The sequence below is a fragment of the Zingiber officinale genome, chromosome 6A, assembly GCF_018446385.1.
Source record: "Zingiber officinale cultivar Zhangliang chromosome 6A, Zo_v1.1, whole genome shotgun sequence".
NCBI lineage: Eukaryota > Viridiplantae > Streptophyta > Magnoliopsida > Zingiberales > Zingiberaceae > Zingiber > Zingiber officinale.
Genome location: NC_055997.1, coordinates 53,403,647 through 53,418,368, shown reverse-complemented (window position 1 = coordinate 53,418,368; position 14,722 = coordinate 53,403,647). Strand labels below are relative to the sequence as shown.

The 14,722-nt window shown below is 41.0% G+C and overlaps 1 protein-coding gene across 2 annotated transcripts; it reads right to left on the bottom strand.

The window, feature by feature from the left end:
- Positions 1–12,124: 12,124 nt before the first annotated feature.
- Positions 12,125–14,248, bottom strand: LOC121996370 (alpha-1,3-arabinosyltransferase XAT2-like). 2 transcript variants are annotated; one of them, XM_042550330.1, is made up of 5 exons: positions 14,040–14,248; positions 13,845–13,898; positions 13,665–13,745; positions 13,479–13,586; positions 12,125–13,345 (listed from the first exon to the last, which is right to left on the bottom strand). In XM_042550330.1, exons 1-5 carry the CDS (start codon positions 14,158–14,160, stop codon positions 12,144–12,146), a joined length of 1,566 nt encoding a protein of 521 aa, XP_042406264.1. In that variant the 5' UTR covers positions 14,161–14,248; the 3' UTR covers positions 12,125–12,143. The 2 variants fall into 2 exon arrangements, with proteins under 2 accessions (XP_042406264.1, XP_042406265.1); XM_042550331.1 differs by having other exon boundaries at positions 12,125–13,339.
- Between the last annotated feature and the right edge of the window lie 474 nt (positions 14,249–14,722).

The following is a 14,722-nucleotide window of genomic DNA, read 5'->3' as shown; positions in this document are numbered from 1 at the left end:
ACTTGATGATCTGTTTTGGAACTTGAGCGAGAAGAGTTTCCAGTCCTGGGCAGTTATAGGATTTGGGCTTTGATGGAATCATTGCCAGAAAATCCTAGGATGATAGCGGATTATATTTGGGGGCGTCATCAAGGACGCGTCACATATTCTGTACTATGTGAGGAGTTGCTTCATCAGATGACTGAAGAGGATCCGGAAGAGTTTGAAGAGGACCCGGAAATGATCGAGGAGGAACCAGAAGAGGATCCAATTGTGGATCCAATAGAGAGCCTTGAAGTTGTCCTGCCTGTGATTACCCCAAATGAGTCCAGGCTGAGAGGGATTATTTTAGCCACTGCACTAGTGTCTGTCCTAGTGGGAGTGGTAGTTGTCTATCTAGTTTATTAGAGTTCTGTTATTTTTATTGTCGTTTTGTATGAACAATAGTTAGTCCATTTCATTCATGTCAGTTGGTTATATGTTAACAATTTGCAACATAATTTTATATTAATGATATGTTCATTTATTTATGCTGTTTGCTTGACATGATGCATGATTAGTTCATGATGTATTAAATGATTAGTTTATTTAATTAAAAAAAACATGATATATTAAATGATTAGTTCATTTAATTAATGAATTCATGATATTATAAATGATTAGTTCATTTGTTGGGATGTATGTAATAGAATTGATTAATATTAATTTGATTGGTCATACGAATGATGAGTGAAAACATAGTTGTCACTTGATTTTGTAAACCAACTCAAAGTAATATTAAGTCAATCATAAATTGCATACATATGATATACATTGAATGCTAAATAATGTGTTTATTTATGATAGATTATGGCAACCAAAAACATAATAGCTGAACTCAACAAAGGTGAAAAACTTAATGGGGATAACTACAAGATCTGGCACCTCAGGATACAATATGTACTTGAGGAACAAGAAGTTCTAGAGGCTGTAAATCAGGTTATGGAAGTACCTGTAGATGGTCCCACTGCACAACACAGACGAGATCTTGATGCCTATAAGGCATGGAAGAAAAAGGACTCCACTGCAAAGGGTATATTGATTAGTTCAATGGTAGACGACCTAGCTTTTGAGTATGAGTCATATCTTACGGCTCATGCAGTCTGGGTAGCCCTCAAAGAAAAATACAGTGGAGTAAGTCTGAGCAAGCTTCGACAGCTGACAATCAAGTTTGACAGCTACAAAAAGTGTCCGAATGTATCAATGGTTCAACACCTCAGGGAGATGTCGAACATGATTCGGGAGCTTAAAACTGCTAGTCATGAGTTGACTGATGAACAACAAGTTCAAGCAGTTATTCGTTCACTTCCAGATTCTTAGGAAACCATGAAGCAGACCTTAACTCACAGTGAGAGTATCAAGACTTTCACTGATGTCTCACGCCATGTAGAATTGGAGGCGGAGAGAGTTGAATCCGCAAGGATTTCTGGACAAGCCTATGTGGTTGTAGGTTCTGCAGGATCATATGGATCCAAGAAAAAGAAATGGTTCAAGAAAGGGAAGGGAAAGAAGAAGGAAGCTGCTGGTGTGGGACAGGGCCCAATCAAGAAGATAGTCAAGAAGACTGGAAAGAAACCTAAAAACAAGTTGACTTGTTTTAACTGTGGCAAAAAGGGCCACTTTGCTCGGGAGTGCACTGAGCCGAAAAAGGTAAATCCAAATGTGTCTTCTTTTCAAGAGCATTTTGTTGCTAATTCAGTGTTGTTAGCTGATTATTATCCTTTGTGGATTATAGATTCGGGAGCAACCAACCATGTAGCTCGGGAACGAGTTACATTTGTTGAGTACCGTCGGGTACCAGCTGGCAACAAGTGGATCTATGTGGGAAATAATGCAAGAGTTGAAGTCAAAGGAGTCGGCACTTGCAAACTCAACCTACGTGGTGGTAGAGTTTTATTTCTACATGATGTCCTGTGTGCTCCTGAAATTCGACGGAATCTTGTTTCTGTTACGTGTCTTCTTGATTTAGGGTATTGTATTAATTTTTACAGTCGGTCTGTTGAACTTAAGATTGACTCAGTGTCAATCGGATATGGTTTTTTAACAAATGGTTTTATGGTTCTTGATGTAGAACCAGATGTCAATTATGCTATTGATGGTTGTTTTTCAAACATTGCTTTAACTAGTGATGCAGATATAACTGATGAGGTTTGGCATGCTAGATTAGGACACATAGGACAAGAACGTATGAATCGGTTAGCTAGAGAGGGTCTATTGGGCACTCGAGCTAAGATTCAATTGTCTATATGTGAGCATTGTCTTGCTGGAAAAGCAACTAGGAAACCATTTGGTAAGGCTATTAGATCTGAATCGACATTGCAGTTAATTCATTCGGGCATTTGTGGTCCAATGAATGTGAAGGCTAGACATGGAGCTTCCTATTTCATTACATTTATTGATGATTTCTCTAGGTTCGGTCATGTGTATTTGATTTCTCACAAATCTGAAGCATTAGATTGCTTCATTCGTTATATGAACGAAGTTGAGAATCAAACAGAACGTAAAGTTAAGGCTTTACGCACTGACCGTAGAGGGGAGTATTTGTCTGATATGTTCAAGACAATATGTAATGATAGAGGGATTATTAGACAGTTAACAATCCCTGGAACTCCACAGCAAAATGGGGTAGCTGAAAGAAGAAATAGGACTCTTCTTGAAATGGTTAGGTCTATGATGGCGCAAGCTAATTTGCCAATCTCCTATTGGGGAGATGCACTATTAACTGTAGCCTATATACTTAACAAAGTGCCTTCAAAGTCAGTTCCATCTACCCCATATGAACGTTGGATAGGCAGAAAACCAGATTTGAGTAATCTGAGACCTTGGGGGTCAACTGCTTATGTTCATGATAGTTCTCACAAGTATGGAAAACTAGAGCCTAGAGGTAAGAAATGTATCTTTATAAGATATCATGAGACCTCCAAAGGTTATGTTTTCATAGGTGAGCAACTAGATGGAACCATCTCCGAAATAGACTCGAGAGATGCGACTTTTCTCGAAAAAGAGTTCCCAATCAGAGGTGATGTTGATAAAAATGTTCCTCTATTTGAGGAGGATGAGATATTATCAACAAGAGAGGTGTCAAAAGGGATACCTGAGTCTAGTCAACCGAGTGGGAGTGATATGCCGAGTCATGAGTTGACTTCTCAACAACTCAACTTAGAAGTGTTCGTAAGATCAAACCTAAGAAGAGGTTTGATATTGAGAATGAGGCATTGGTTACACTTCCAATTGACGACGACGAGCCTCAATCCATTGAGGAAGCATTGGGATGTAGAGTTAGAGAAAAATGGAAAGCTGCAATGGTTGAAGAGATGGAGTCCATGATTCAAATCAGGTTTGGGACTTAGTTGATCTTCCTCCGGGCCGAAGGGCTATTGGGAATAAATGGATTCTCAAAATAAAGAGGAAAGCAGATGGATCGATTAACAGATACAAAGCTCGTTTAGTTGCAAAAGAATATACTCAAATGGAGGGTATTGACTTTGAAGAGACATTTTCTCCCGTAGTGAAATTTGTATCAATAAGAGTTATTTTGGCCTTTGTGGCACATTATGACTTAGAATTACATCAAATGGATGTAAAAACCGCTTTCCTTAATGGTGATCTTGACGAAGAAATCTATATGGTTCAACCAGAAGGTTTCATTGCTGAAGGCCAAGAGCAAAAAGTATGTAGACTTAGAAAGTCTATATATGGGCTAAAGCAAGCATCAAGACAATGGAACATAAGATTTAATGAAGTCGTTTTATCTTATGGTTTCGAGATGATCAATGAGGATCATTGTATTTTCCTGAAAAGGGAAAAAGGAAAATATGTCATTTTATCATTATATGTTGATGATATACTGATAGCTGGAAATGACATAGGATATGTGAATGAAGTCAAGAAGTGGCTGTCATCACAATTTGATACAACAGATATGGGAGAAGCTGAATACATCTTAGGGGTGAAGATCATAAGAGATCGTCCTAAAAGACTTTTGGGTCTGTCACAAGAGTCTTATATAAATAAGATGTTACATCATTTCAGCATGTCTAATTGCAACGTAGAACATACACCTATTGTGAAAGGTACTGTGTTGAGCAAGAGTATGTGTCCTAAAACTCCAGAGGAAATAGCTGAGATGAATAAAAAACCATATGTCAGTGCTATTGGTAGTTTGATGTACACTATGTTGTGTACACGTCCCGATATCAGCTATGTTGTGGGCTTGGTCAGTCGCTTCCGGTCAAACCCAGGACCGAGACACTGGAAGGCAGTAAAAAGGATATTCAGATATTTGAAGGCGACAACAGATTATTGTCTCTGTTTTCAAGGATCAGATATGAGTCTGAAAGGTTATTCAGATGCAGATTGGGCTGGAGATCCACATCAGGCTATGCATTCTTGCTGAATGGTGGCGTTATCTCCTGGAACAGCAAGAAACAAGCTTGTGTAGCTTTGTCGACTATGGAAGCTGAATATGTGGCATGTTCAGCAGCTGTGCAAGAAGCAGTCTGGTTGAGAAGGTTTCTGAAGCATCTGAAAATTGCTGAGGATAGTGGGAGTCCAGTAACTGTCTACTGTGACAGTCAAGCTGTAATAGCTTTTCCAAGGATCCCAAATATCATAGCAAAGGCAAGCATATAGAAATTAAATATAATTTTGTAAGGGACATTGTGGCTAAAAGAAAAGTCATTCTTAAGTATGTCCCTACACGTGTTACGCTTGCAGATCCTTTTACTAAGCCAATGACTAAAGAGTCATTTAAAGGACATGTAAAGTCTTTGGGACTTCGTAGAATGTAACAATATTGAAATAACAATCAGACTTTGTGTTATGATTGTGTCATTTGCCATAATTTATTCAGTGTATATGTTGTATTTGTTACATTCATGTAAGATCTCGGTGAGCATGTTGGCAGGTGGAGATTGGTCCACTCACATGGACAATCATCTCTATTTGTTAAGTACAAATAGGGGTAAGACCGTTACTTATGAAACAACTTACGTAGCTGAAATTATGAAATTAGAGACAGATTCATAAGTTGAGGTCGCCTTGATAATTGTATCAAGATGAGATCATTTATGTGTAAATAATGATCGAAGTAAATGAACCCACCATTTACTAAACCTGTTGAAAGCCAGATTAGAATTCATATGTTGAATTCAGGATTAGACGTTAGGTATATCTAGATCGAAATCTGTACGATGTTAAATTTGAAGACAACATGCACTCTTTTTAGTAAAGAGAATAACATCGTAGCATGTGATTCATACCACATGTGCTATTGCGACAATAAAGGTAGTAGGTGAATGAATCCCTGTTTCTCTACTATGTGAGACCTTTGAGATTATATGTTAATCTCAATTTTTGCCTTAGTGACTATTTAGCTGTCTACTTGAAGTTTTAATCAGTGTCTGCTACTTTAGCGTGTATCCTATGGCTATGGATGATTCGGTCTATGGAGCATAACTAGGAAAGCGACTGTTTAAAATGAATTGATTCTAGCTAAAAAGGAAGATTAAATATATTTACATCTTTTGTTGTTATTCACTGGTCGACTCATTTCTGTTATATACGGAAATGAATGTGAATATTGGATATGGAACATGCTCATGACATAATGGTCATTATAAGGGATTAGAGATGTTCATATCAATGTAAATGAAAATTATTTAATCTGGGTAAATAGCAAGACATGGATATCTTCAAGATAATGGTTGTGTGTCACTTGAAGATTGGATGAATTCTGGATAAAGGCTATGTGCCACCAGGAAAGAGGCTATATGCCATGAAGAGTGTGTCTCTAATTTATTTGAGCAGCTAAGTAAAGTGTAACAACTTTATTAGCATTGATTGCTCAAAGAGCGGCTAAGTCAAGGTGTAACAATCTTCTTAGCAACTATCGCTCACTGTGTTTGCTGTCGCACGAACCATTTTCTCTAAGTATGGATTGGATGTTCTCATATGGTCTGTGTGACCAAACTCTCTAATAGTCTATGTGACTTATTAAGTCTTTGTGACTTACCTAAATGAACTAGTCTTAGTGACTTACCTTGGACGAGTGGGAGATGTTGGAAATGGGGATAGTGGGGAACGTGGCCCATGTTCCCCACTACACATAATGGAAAAGTCCATTATGCCTCTAGTGTATTTCCCTATATAAAGGGGGTCCGTCCAAGGCTCAGGGTGTGTAAAAGTGCGTTGGAGAGGAGAGTAAGAGGAGAACATCCAAGGCGGCGGGATTTGGTTTGTGGAATTGCGGAGGGCTTTCCGATCCTGTGATCGCTCTTCCGATAGCGAGCTTCGTCATTGTCAATTGCGGATCTGCGGGAGATCGCTGTAAGTTTTTATCGCATTTAATTAATTCGTCTATCATGCATTTAGAATATATTTTCTACATCCATGCCAAGCTCAAGGGCGCCTCCAACCACATAGGAGGCACCTTCATGCCTTTTTGCGTGAGTCTTCAACCAATGAAGCTGAGGTGCCTCCACTCAAACAAGAGACACCTCTGATCACTATTCATCCAAGGCTTGAAGTGCTTTATTAATTAGATTATGTATGTCTAATATTAGAATCTAGTCATGGTCTCAATTTAAGTATCTAAAATGGACCTAAACTGGTTCAACGCCTAAAGTCCCTAATTGGGACTCGTCCATACTGGAATATTCTCCTCCAGTGCTTACCTTCACTTATTGACCAAACATCTGGTCCTCTAGACTTGTTTGGAATTTCTCTAGTTCTGCTTAATGTCTGATTAATCTGATCCACTAAAACTTACTTGTAACACTGAGTTAGTAATATTGATATAAAATAATAAGGTAAAATAGTATTAACAGCTTTCAAAATTCGCTGGTCCAGTCGATTGCGAGGCAGTCGATCGGAAACCAGTCGGTCATACATACTTGGAGTTTACTTCTCCAATACTTCTCATTACCTAAGGTTACTTTTCCCTAGGGTTTCCTAACTTCACTCACTAGGACTTCCATTGTCTGGATTCACTCACTAGGACCTAACTTCACTCACTAGGACTTTAATTGTCTGGCTTCACTCATTAGGGCTTTCACCACCTGACTTCACTCATGGCTTCACTCACTAGGACTTCTACCACCTAGCTCCACTCATTAGGGTCTGATTTTTACTCACCAAGACTTTCACAACCTAGCTTCACTTAATAGGGTCTATCTTTAATCACTAGGACTTCTACCATAAGTCTGGTTTCATTCATAAGGACTTTCACCACTTAGTTTCACTCACTACGGCCTAGCTTCACTCGCCAGGACTTCCACAACCTAGCTTCACTCACTAGGACTTGGCTTCACTCACCAGGACTTTCCTTTACTTAACATCCAATTAGAACTAGTCACTTAGTAAACTTTAGAACTTACCCTTACTAGTCATCTAGTCCTGGCTAAACTTCTCTATTCCAAATATCAAATTCTATTTGACCCTTAGTCAACCTGACCATTCTTAAATATATTATCAAAGATCAAAACCTTTATAAATCGATTGCACCAAGACTCTCCTATCTCCCCTTCATCCAACACTATCTTTTGCATTTCCTCCAATTCTTGCTTAGCCCTATTAGCCTTCTTTGAAATATGTTGATAGTATAGTGCGTCTAGTCCTTTCAACTTGCTTTTGAGCTGAACCAACTTCTTCTTTAGCACATACTGAGTTGTTCCTTGCATTTGTTCTACCCAATTGCTGTCAACTGTTTGAAAGGGTTAGTGAGAATAAATACTACACATGATGAGTGGTCTAATATGCAATCCAGTGGAAAGAATTCTGCATACACTCAAAAATCTACTTCTAGCCAATGGTGATTTATCAATGCTTGGTCTAATTTGCAGAAAACAAAACCATTTGTTAAGGTGAAACAACATCGAATTGATTGCAAGTCAAACAGATTAATTAGTCCAACAGACTAGCTCTTGAAGATCATGCGTGTTATATTTGGTTATTGATAGCCCGCCCTTTTTTGTCTTCCACAATAAGCATAGAATTGAAATCTATTAAGATCAACCAGAAAAAAAAATGATCAGCAATGTAGATGGAGATTTTGCTTCTTACTCGACAATGGATTAGCTACTTGATGTGGCAGAAGCCTGTAGCCCCTCACATGTCTCCTATGGTCAAAAGTTGTGCAGAACCAACAATCAAAGTCAAAGTTAAAGTCAAAGTTAAAGTGGGATGAACGTGACCAAAAGGGAATCAGATTCGACCCAAATGAGACTCAGATTTGATCGAACCAACTTAGCATGCTCATCGCAAAGAATAGAGTTTGCCTAAAGACAGGGCAACTATTAAGACTTGGCCTCAGTCATCGGCATCCTCCCTTTTTCGGCCTTAGATATTGGCATCATCTATGTCTCGATCTCAATTCCCGATATCTTCCCTGTCTCTACCTCAAATCCCGACATCATCCATGCTTCAGTCTCAGATTCCAGCATCATCCATGTCTTGCCCTCAAAACCAAGCATCATCCATGCCTTGGCCTCAGATCCCGACATCGTCCCTGTCTCAACCTCGAATCTTGACATCCTCCTGTCTCAGCCTCAAAACTTGACATCATCCATGCCTAGGCATCAAATCCTAATATTTTCCATATCTCGGCCCTGATCCCGACATCCTCCCTATCTCGATCTCAGATCCCGATATCCTCCATGCCTCGGCCTCAAATCCCGATATCATCTATGCTTCAGTCTCATATCCTGGCATCATTCATGCTTCAACAGTATATCCTGAAAGCCTCGTTGCCTTGGCCTCTGTCGTCGACTTCATCTATCCTCAAGGTGACTCAACATTAACCTCGTTTCCTCATCTATCCACGAATTAAATCCACATCTTACGTGGCCCGCTAAAAACACATGAGGAGAATGTGGATAAGGAGGTAGCGTAACCATCCATTAATGAGACTATTTTTCCTAGGAGGTAAGGATAACGGTTGCAAATATTCCGGAACACGTGGCACCGGATGAATTGAGAAGTGGTTAAATAATTATTAGATTTGGTATCCTAGTTGCTCTCCTTCAAACACATGACATTTGATAAATGAAAAGATAACTAATGTCTGTCGGATCTGGTTCTCTCACTGGCTCATATGAAGATGATGGAGGCAAATACAACATCTAACGTGAAGATACTCTTCTGATAGTTATATAAACTCTAGATAAGGTAAATGAAGGGGACTCTTTTCGACTCCAGTAAGCTCTCTTTTTCTTTTTCTTCTTCTTCTTCCTTCTCTAGTTTCATACCTAAGCAAACCCTAACTTGAGCGTTAGAGTAGTCCACCGGGATCCATCTTTTGCACCGAGTAACCCTCGAAGCACTGCTGGAGGAGAGGTGAATCTGTTTCAAGGAAACTGCGTTAGTCGCAGGCCTTGGTCCGCAGCTCAAACCCAACCAGCCTCGCTCGGTATGCTCCCAGATCTGCCGCTCTGCAACCCAGATCTGCCACAGCAGCTCTGCAACCCAGATCTGCCACAGCAACTCTGCAACCCATATCTGTCATTCTGCAGGTCTGCAACACAGATCTACCACTCTGCAACCCAGGTCTGTCGCTCTGCAGACCTGCTCTGTCGTTCTGCAGACATGCTCTGTCGCTCTACAGACATGCTCTGTCGCTATGCAGACCTGCTCTGTTACTCTGCAGACCTACTCTGTCGCTCTGCGGACCTGCTCGTCTACAACGCAGACCTGCAGCTCAGTCGATCTGCCCGCTCGGCAACACAAACCTGCTGCTCGGTTGATCTGCCCGCTCGGTGACTCAGTTCGCTCTTCTGTACATAACAGAAACCAGCCCTGCTGGCAGTCTGAGATTATCCGCTCAAGTCATCTCTATTATAAGTTGAATTTAATTCGAGTATTTAAATTCTACTAATACCTCGTATATCTCCGGCAACATATTATTTGTCCAACGATCTAACACATTTGGGGCTTTGGCTACCAGAACCTTAGTTGTAAAATAGCTAATTACTTTCTCCCTTCCATGCTTTGGCCAACCTCTTCACCATTTCTAGACGTTCTAGCTACAATTATGCTTCAACACTTTGAACCTCGACATTTTGAATCTCAGCATTAGTTCCAACACCAACCATCTGTTCAGTTGTTTGCTGTTCCTGACCCCTATAAAACGACATGTTACTCGTGACCCATTTCCTCCAAGATTGCCCCTCCTCCCCATTCCTATATTTAGATATGAATATTCGAGTATTATTTGTGATGATTATTTACCTAAACACCAACCTCAGCATTTTGAGACGTCTTTTTTTTTTGTTAGTAAATGTAATTGTATTTCCTAAAGTGATTTACATGTGTGATTAGGTGGGTCCAATCATAACCCAAAAACCTTGAATATATAGTCAATTCAAACTAGGAATCCAAATTGAGTTATCGTTCAAAGAAGAAAAAAAATATGTACTCGTCTCTTTAGGAATATCCTCTCTATGTTTATACATTCGTTGTTAAAATGATATCTATCTCTAACTGTCCATACATAGTACACCATAGAAATCATCAAGCGGTCTCTTGCTTTTGTCAATGGTTGTGTGTCCCTATGTTGCCTGAAAACCGATAGCATCTTTAGTTATGTGATCATAACCGCTTGTATCCCAAGCTAAGCTCTCACTCTCCTCCATAACCAGCCCGGATTCTCTGAACCGTAATTCTTGGTCTGCACCTGGACCAGAGGTTGCTGATAGATAGGATCTCATGGACCCTACCTGTATAACTATACAGATAGGGTCCATAAATTTTCACCTATGAATGAAATGATCCATCTTTTGAATCGTACTTTGCGATTTAGAGGATCCGGCCTCCTCCATAACATGCCATTCATTCTACATTAAAAAAAAAACAAATAATTCCTCCATAGTGTTAGTGGACAGTAACTGCACGTTGCAGTTACATGGAAAAACTGCCATAATGCGTCCAGTATAGAGAAATTAATTATCGAGGGATTTGGTTCGTTGTTTTGAAGGGGTGATTCGTCGAAGGCACGAAGAAGAAGAAGGGGGGGCATCACATCAGTGAGTTATTTTCCTTGTCTTTTGTGTTCACAAGAGTAATGTGTTACATGCTTTAAGATCTACACATAGATAGCACAACAAAACACCCATGTCTTATCTTGAACAAATTGTAACTTGTCTTATGTTGGAAGCTAGCTACCCATGTGCTAGTAATCCCAGTGTAAAGGAGTGTTGAGGCTACACATATGCTTCCCTAATTACAGTGCTAGCCCAGGCCTTCTTGACCACTTGCTTCTGAAAGAACTCATAAGCAACAGATACGCCTTTGCCAGTCGATCTAAATAGGTTGCTAAGGCATTCAGCCGCCCCCGCCCCGACAGGGAGTCCTCGTGTCTAGGCGCCTAGTTAGGTCCAAATTAAAGTCATCTTTATTTTTGATAGAGAAGGAGTCCTCGTGTCTAGGTCCAAATTAGAGTCATCTTTATTTTTGATGCAAAGGTTGGAACCGCCAACCCAGCGGCCCCCTCACCCCGGCCCCACAAGTATGAGAGGGAGTAAATCACGGTGAATACGGGTCCAGTTATGACATGGCGGTCTTAGGTGTTTAGCACGGACAGATATTGATGTTATCGCAATTGCTGCCGCAGACCTTTGACCTCCCGACTCATGATGCAAGAATACCATGTCATAACCGGCTGATCCCGCCCGTGGGGGCTAGAGTCATCTTTATTTTTGATAGAGAAAGAAGAAGAGGAAGAGAGATTTTTTAGCCGTGATCATGATGAATGAAATAAAAAAGATGATTTGGTTCACTACCTCGTGTCTAAGTGTTTTTTATCATTGGCCTTATAAGCTGATGAAGGGAAGTAAATGACGTATTGTTCTAGTTGAGAGGGCATTTGATTCTACGGTGTCAGAAGGAAGGAGCCAGGGGGAACGAGGGAAGAGCGATTTAAGGGGGAAAAAATAACTTAGACAGAGAAGTCAGAGAAGACCCATGCTGGGTCGAGCATTTGGTTAAATATTTTTAAAGGTCGTGTGGCTGAAAGATTTTTTTTTTTTTTTTTTTTATAGATTGCTAGGAAATTTAGAGTTTTTCAGGAAACTAATTTCCAAGCCGATTAATCTAAAGAAAAAGGAGAAGAATGTGTGAATCAATTGTAAATATTAATCTTCAATTGTATATTGACGGAGATTGTCCAGTGCTACGAGTAGAAGAGGTTTAAACCTGTCGACGTCAATCTTCACGTCTTGGTGGTCCAAGTAAACTTGGCCCATCTTCTTCCATCCCTGCCGGTGGATCGACTTGGGGTCGGTGAAGACCGGATGCTGCCTCGGATACTGCTCTAAAAGGCTGCTCTCCTCCACGCCGACGGAGTAGTCGAGGTAGCGCAGCCCTGCGTCCTCCGACGAGTTCTTGAAGCACCCCCGCGATATCGTTTCCAGATTCCCGAAGGGGATCACTTGCACCACCACCGCGCCGGTTGGAAGGTACACAAAGTTGGTCAGCCCGGCGCCGTGCAACCCCGCCATGACGTCGCACGAGTTCACCACCCGCGCGAACTCCGCCACCCTCGTCATCGACTCCGCCTCCGCCACCTGCACTGCAAACCCCGCCGCCTCCGCCGTCCGCGCCACCTCCTCTAAGTTGGTGAATTGCCGCGTGCCTTTCCGCTGGATCAGCAGCATCCGTGGCTTCTCTTCCGCTCGCCACATCGGTCGGTCCCTCTCGAGGCCGTAAGCGACGCGCATGAGCTTTGTGAAGTCAAGCATAGAGTAGCCGCCAGGCGTCCTCTCGGGGTCAATGGACATGGGCTTGTGGCTATGGAGGCCGACGATGACGCGGCGGTGGCAGCGTACCTGCTCATCGCCGTCCAAGTACACGATCTCGTGGCGCGACAGCTGCTTCAGGATCGCCTTGTACTTGTCCACCCACCAAAAATTGCGCGTCGAGATGATGAATTGGACGTCGCCGTTGAAGTGCCGGGTCGTTATGAACAGGGGAATCAGAACGTCCGTGTAGTCGTGGTAGTAGTTGCCTGTGTAGCCTCCGATCACGAAGACGACGGCGGGGACCAACGTCTGGTTGACGGTGCAAGCAGGGACGACGACTCCGTCGCCGCCGCTGAACGATCGAACGGACACTTGCTTGATGTGCTGCATAGCAGACGGGTCGAACTTGCGAGCGTAAGGCTTGATCTGCCATGACTCCTCCGTTGCTTGTGAATTTAGAACAAGGATAGAGGAGGAATTGCTGTGAATCCGAACGTCGCCGGTCATTTCGCAGACGTCCGTTCTCCAATTGGAAAGATCGCAAAGAGACTTTTTCTCTTTAATCTGTCTGCTCTGTGTTTCTTTTTGTTCTGCAACTAGAACAAACATGATAATAATTAAGAAGATGATACAAGAGGAAACATTAATTGAACTCCACATTTCTGCAACGGATCAAACGTCCCAACTAATCATTCCTCTATTCCTTTCTCGAATAAGTTCAAGACTCACCTAGCTCTGCAGTCGTTACCGTGTCTTTTGAGGATGTTGACTTCTCATTTAATCGGCTAATAGCATCAGCAATTGAACTGATTCCCTGGTTGTCATCAGCTCCACCATCTCGAACATTGAACAAAAACATTAGCATTTCTTCTTCTTTCCCATGCATTGCATGATTAATTCAAGTTGTAGCCTCACCTAACTGTGCAGGAGTAGCATTGTCTACCGTGTGTTGATCGATGCCTGGGAGAATTCCCTCCCTGCTGCCGTGTCCTCCGCCTGGAAATTAACAATGATTTTAACAGAATTGAACAGAACAACAAACCTATACAACTAAGAATTGTTTTCTACTCAGTCGATATCAGTGAATTGTATTACTTTCTTCTGCTTGATCTGCCCAAACTCTCCTGGTCAGCGAAAATTGTTGGTTGGCTGCAAAAGAGAAACTCGTCGAGGGCAAAAATAAGATACAAATAAATAATTAAAAAAAAAGTATCTTCGGAAATTCCGACGGTGCATTGAAATAATCATCCCACTTCATTAAGTTCTTCAAGGCTGAGTTAACGAAGTTACCTGAAAACACAGAGACAGCAAGAAAGCAGGTCAAGACTCCAAGGGAGAGTCCCAGCAGCAAGAACAAGGCAAGCTTCCTGGTCTCCATTCTCCTCTTCATGGCTTGTTCTCTCATCTTCATGGATTGTTGTCGCTGCGGTTGGTCGTGGAGAGAGATCGAACGTGGCAAGATGAACTGGCATTGGAGATAGCTAGCTCTTTTGTTTCTTCCTGGAGAGAGTTAAAAGCCGCCTGGCAATTGGCGTTATTGATATGAGACAGACGGGCTACCGAACTGCATGCCTGGTTGGAGATATTTTATTAATTTTAACCTAAAAAAATTACCACGTACGTGACTTTTTCTAATATCAAAATACATACTCAAATTTCATATTTATTAAAAATATATAGTTATTTCTCATTATACTTTCCTTAACCAATAGTTGAATACATACTCAAATTTCATATTTATTAAAAATGCATAGCTATTTCTAATTATACTCCTCCTTCACCCATAGTTGATTATTATTGCATCATTTATTGACTGTCATTTATACTTAAACACATCTGTAGACTCTGTTAAACTGAGAAAGTGTCTGGAAGAATTTTTACTTATATAAGAGTGATTATTTTAAAGTTAGTGAGAAGTTAAAATATGGAGTATTTAAAACATAGAAGTTAAAAGTTAATACAAAATAAAATTT

Excerpts from the sequence above, each read along its gene's own strand:
- LOC121996370 (XM_042550330.1), bottom strand. The coding sequence starts at position 14,160 with ATGAAGATGAGAGAACAAGCCATGAAGAGGAGAATGGAGACCAGGAAG. Across the intron at positions 13,899-14,039 it reads TGCTGTCTCTGTGTTTTCAG|CCAACCAACAATTTTCGCTG; the intron begins GTAACTTCGTTA and ends TCTCTTTTGCAG. Across the intron at positions 13,346-13,478 it reads GGTAACGACTGCAGAGCTAG|TTGCAGAACAAAAAGAAACA; the intron begins GTGAGTCTTGAA and ends TGTTTGTTCTAG.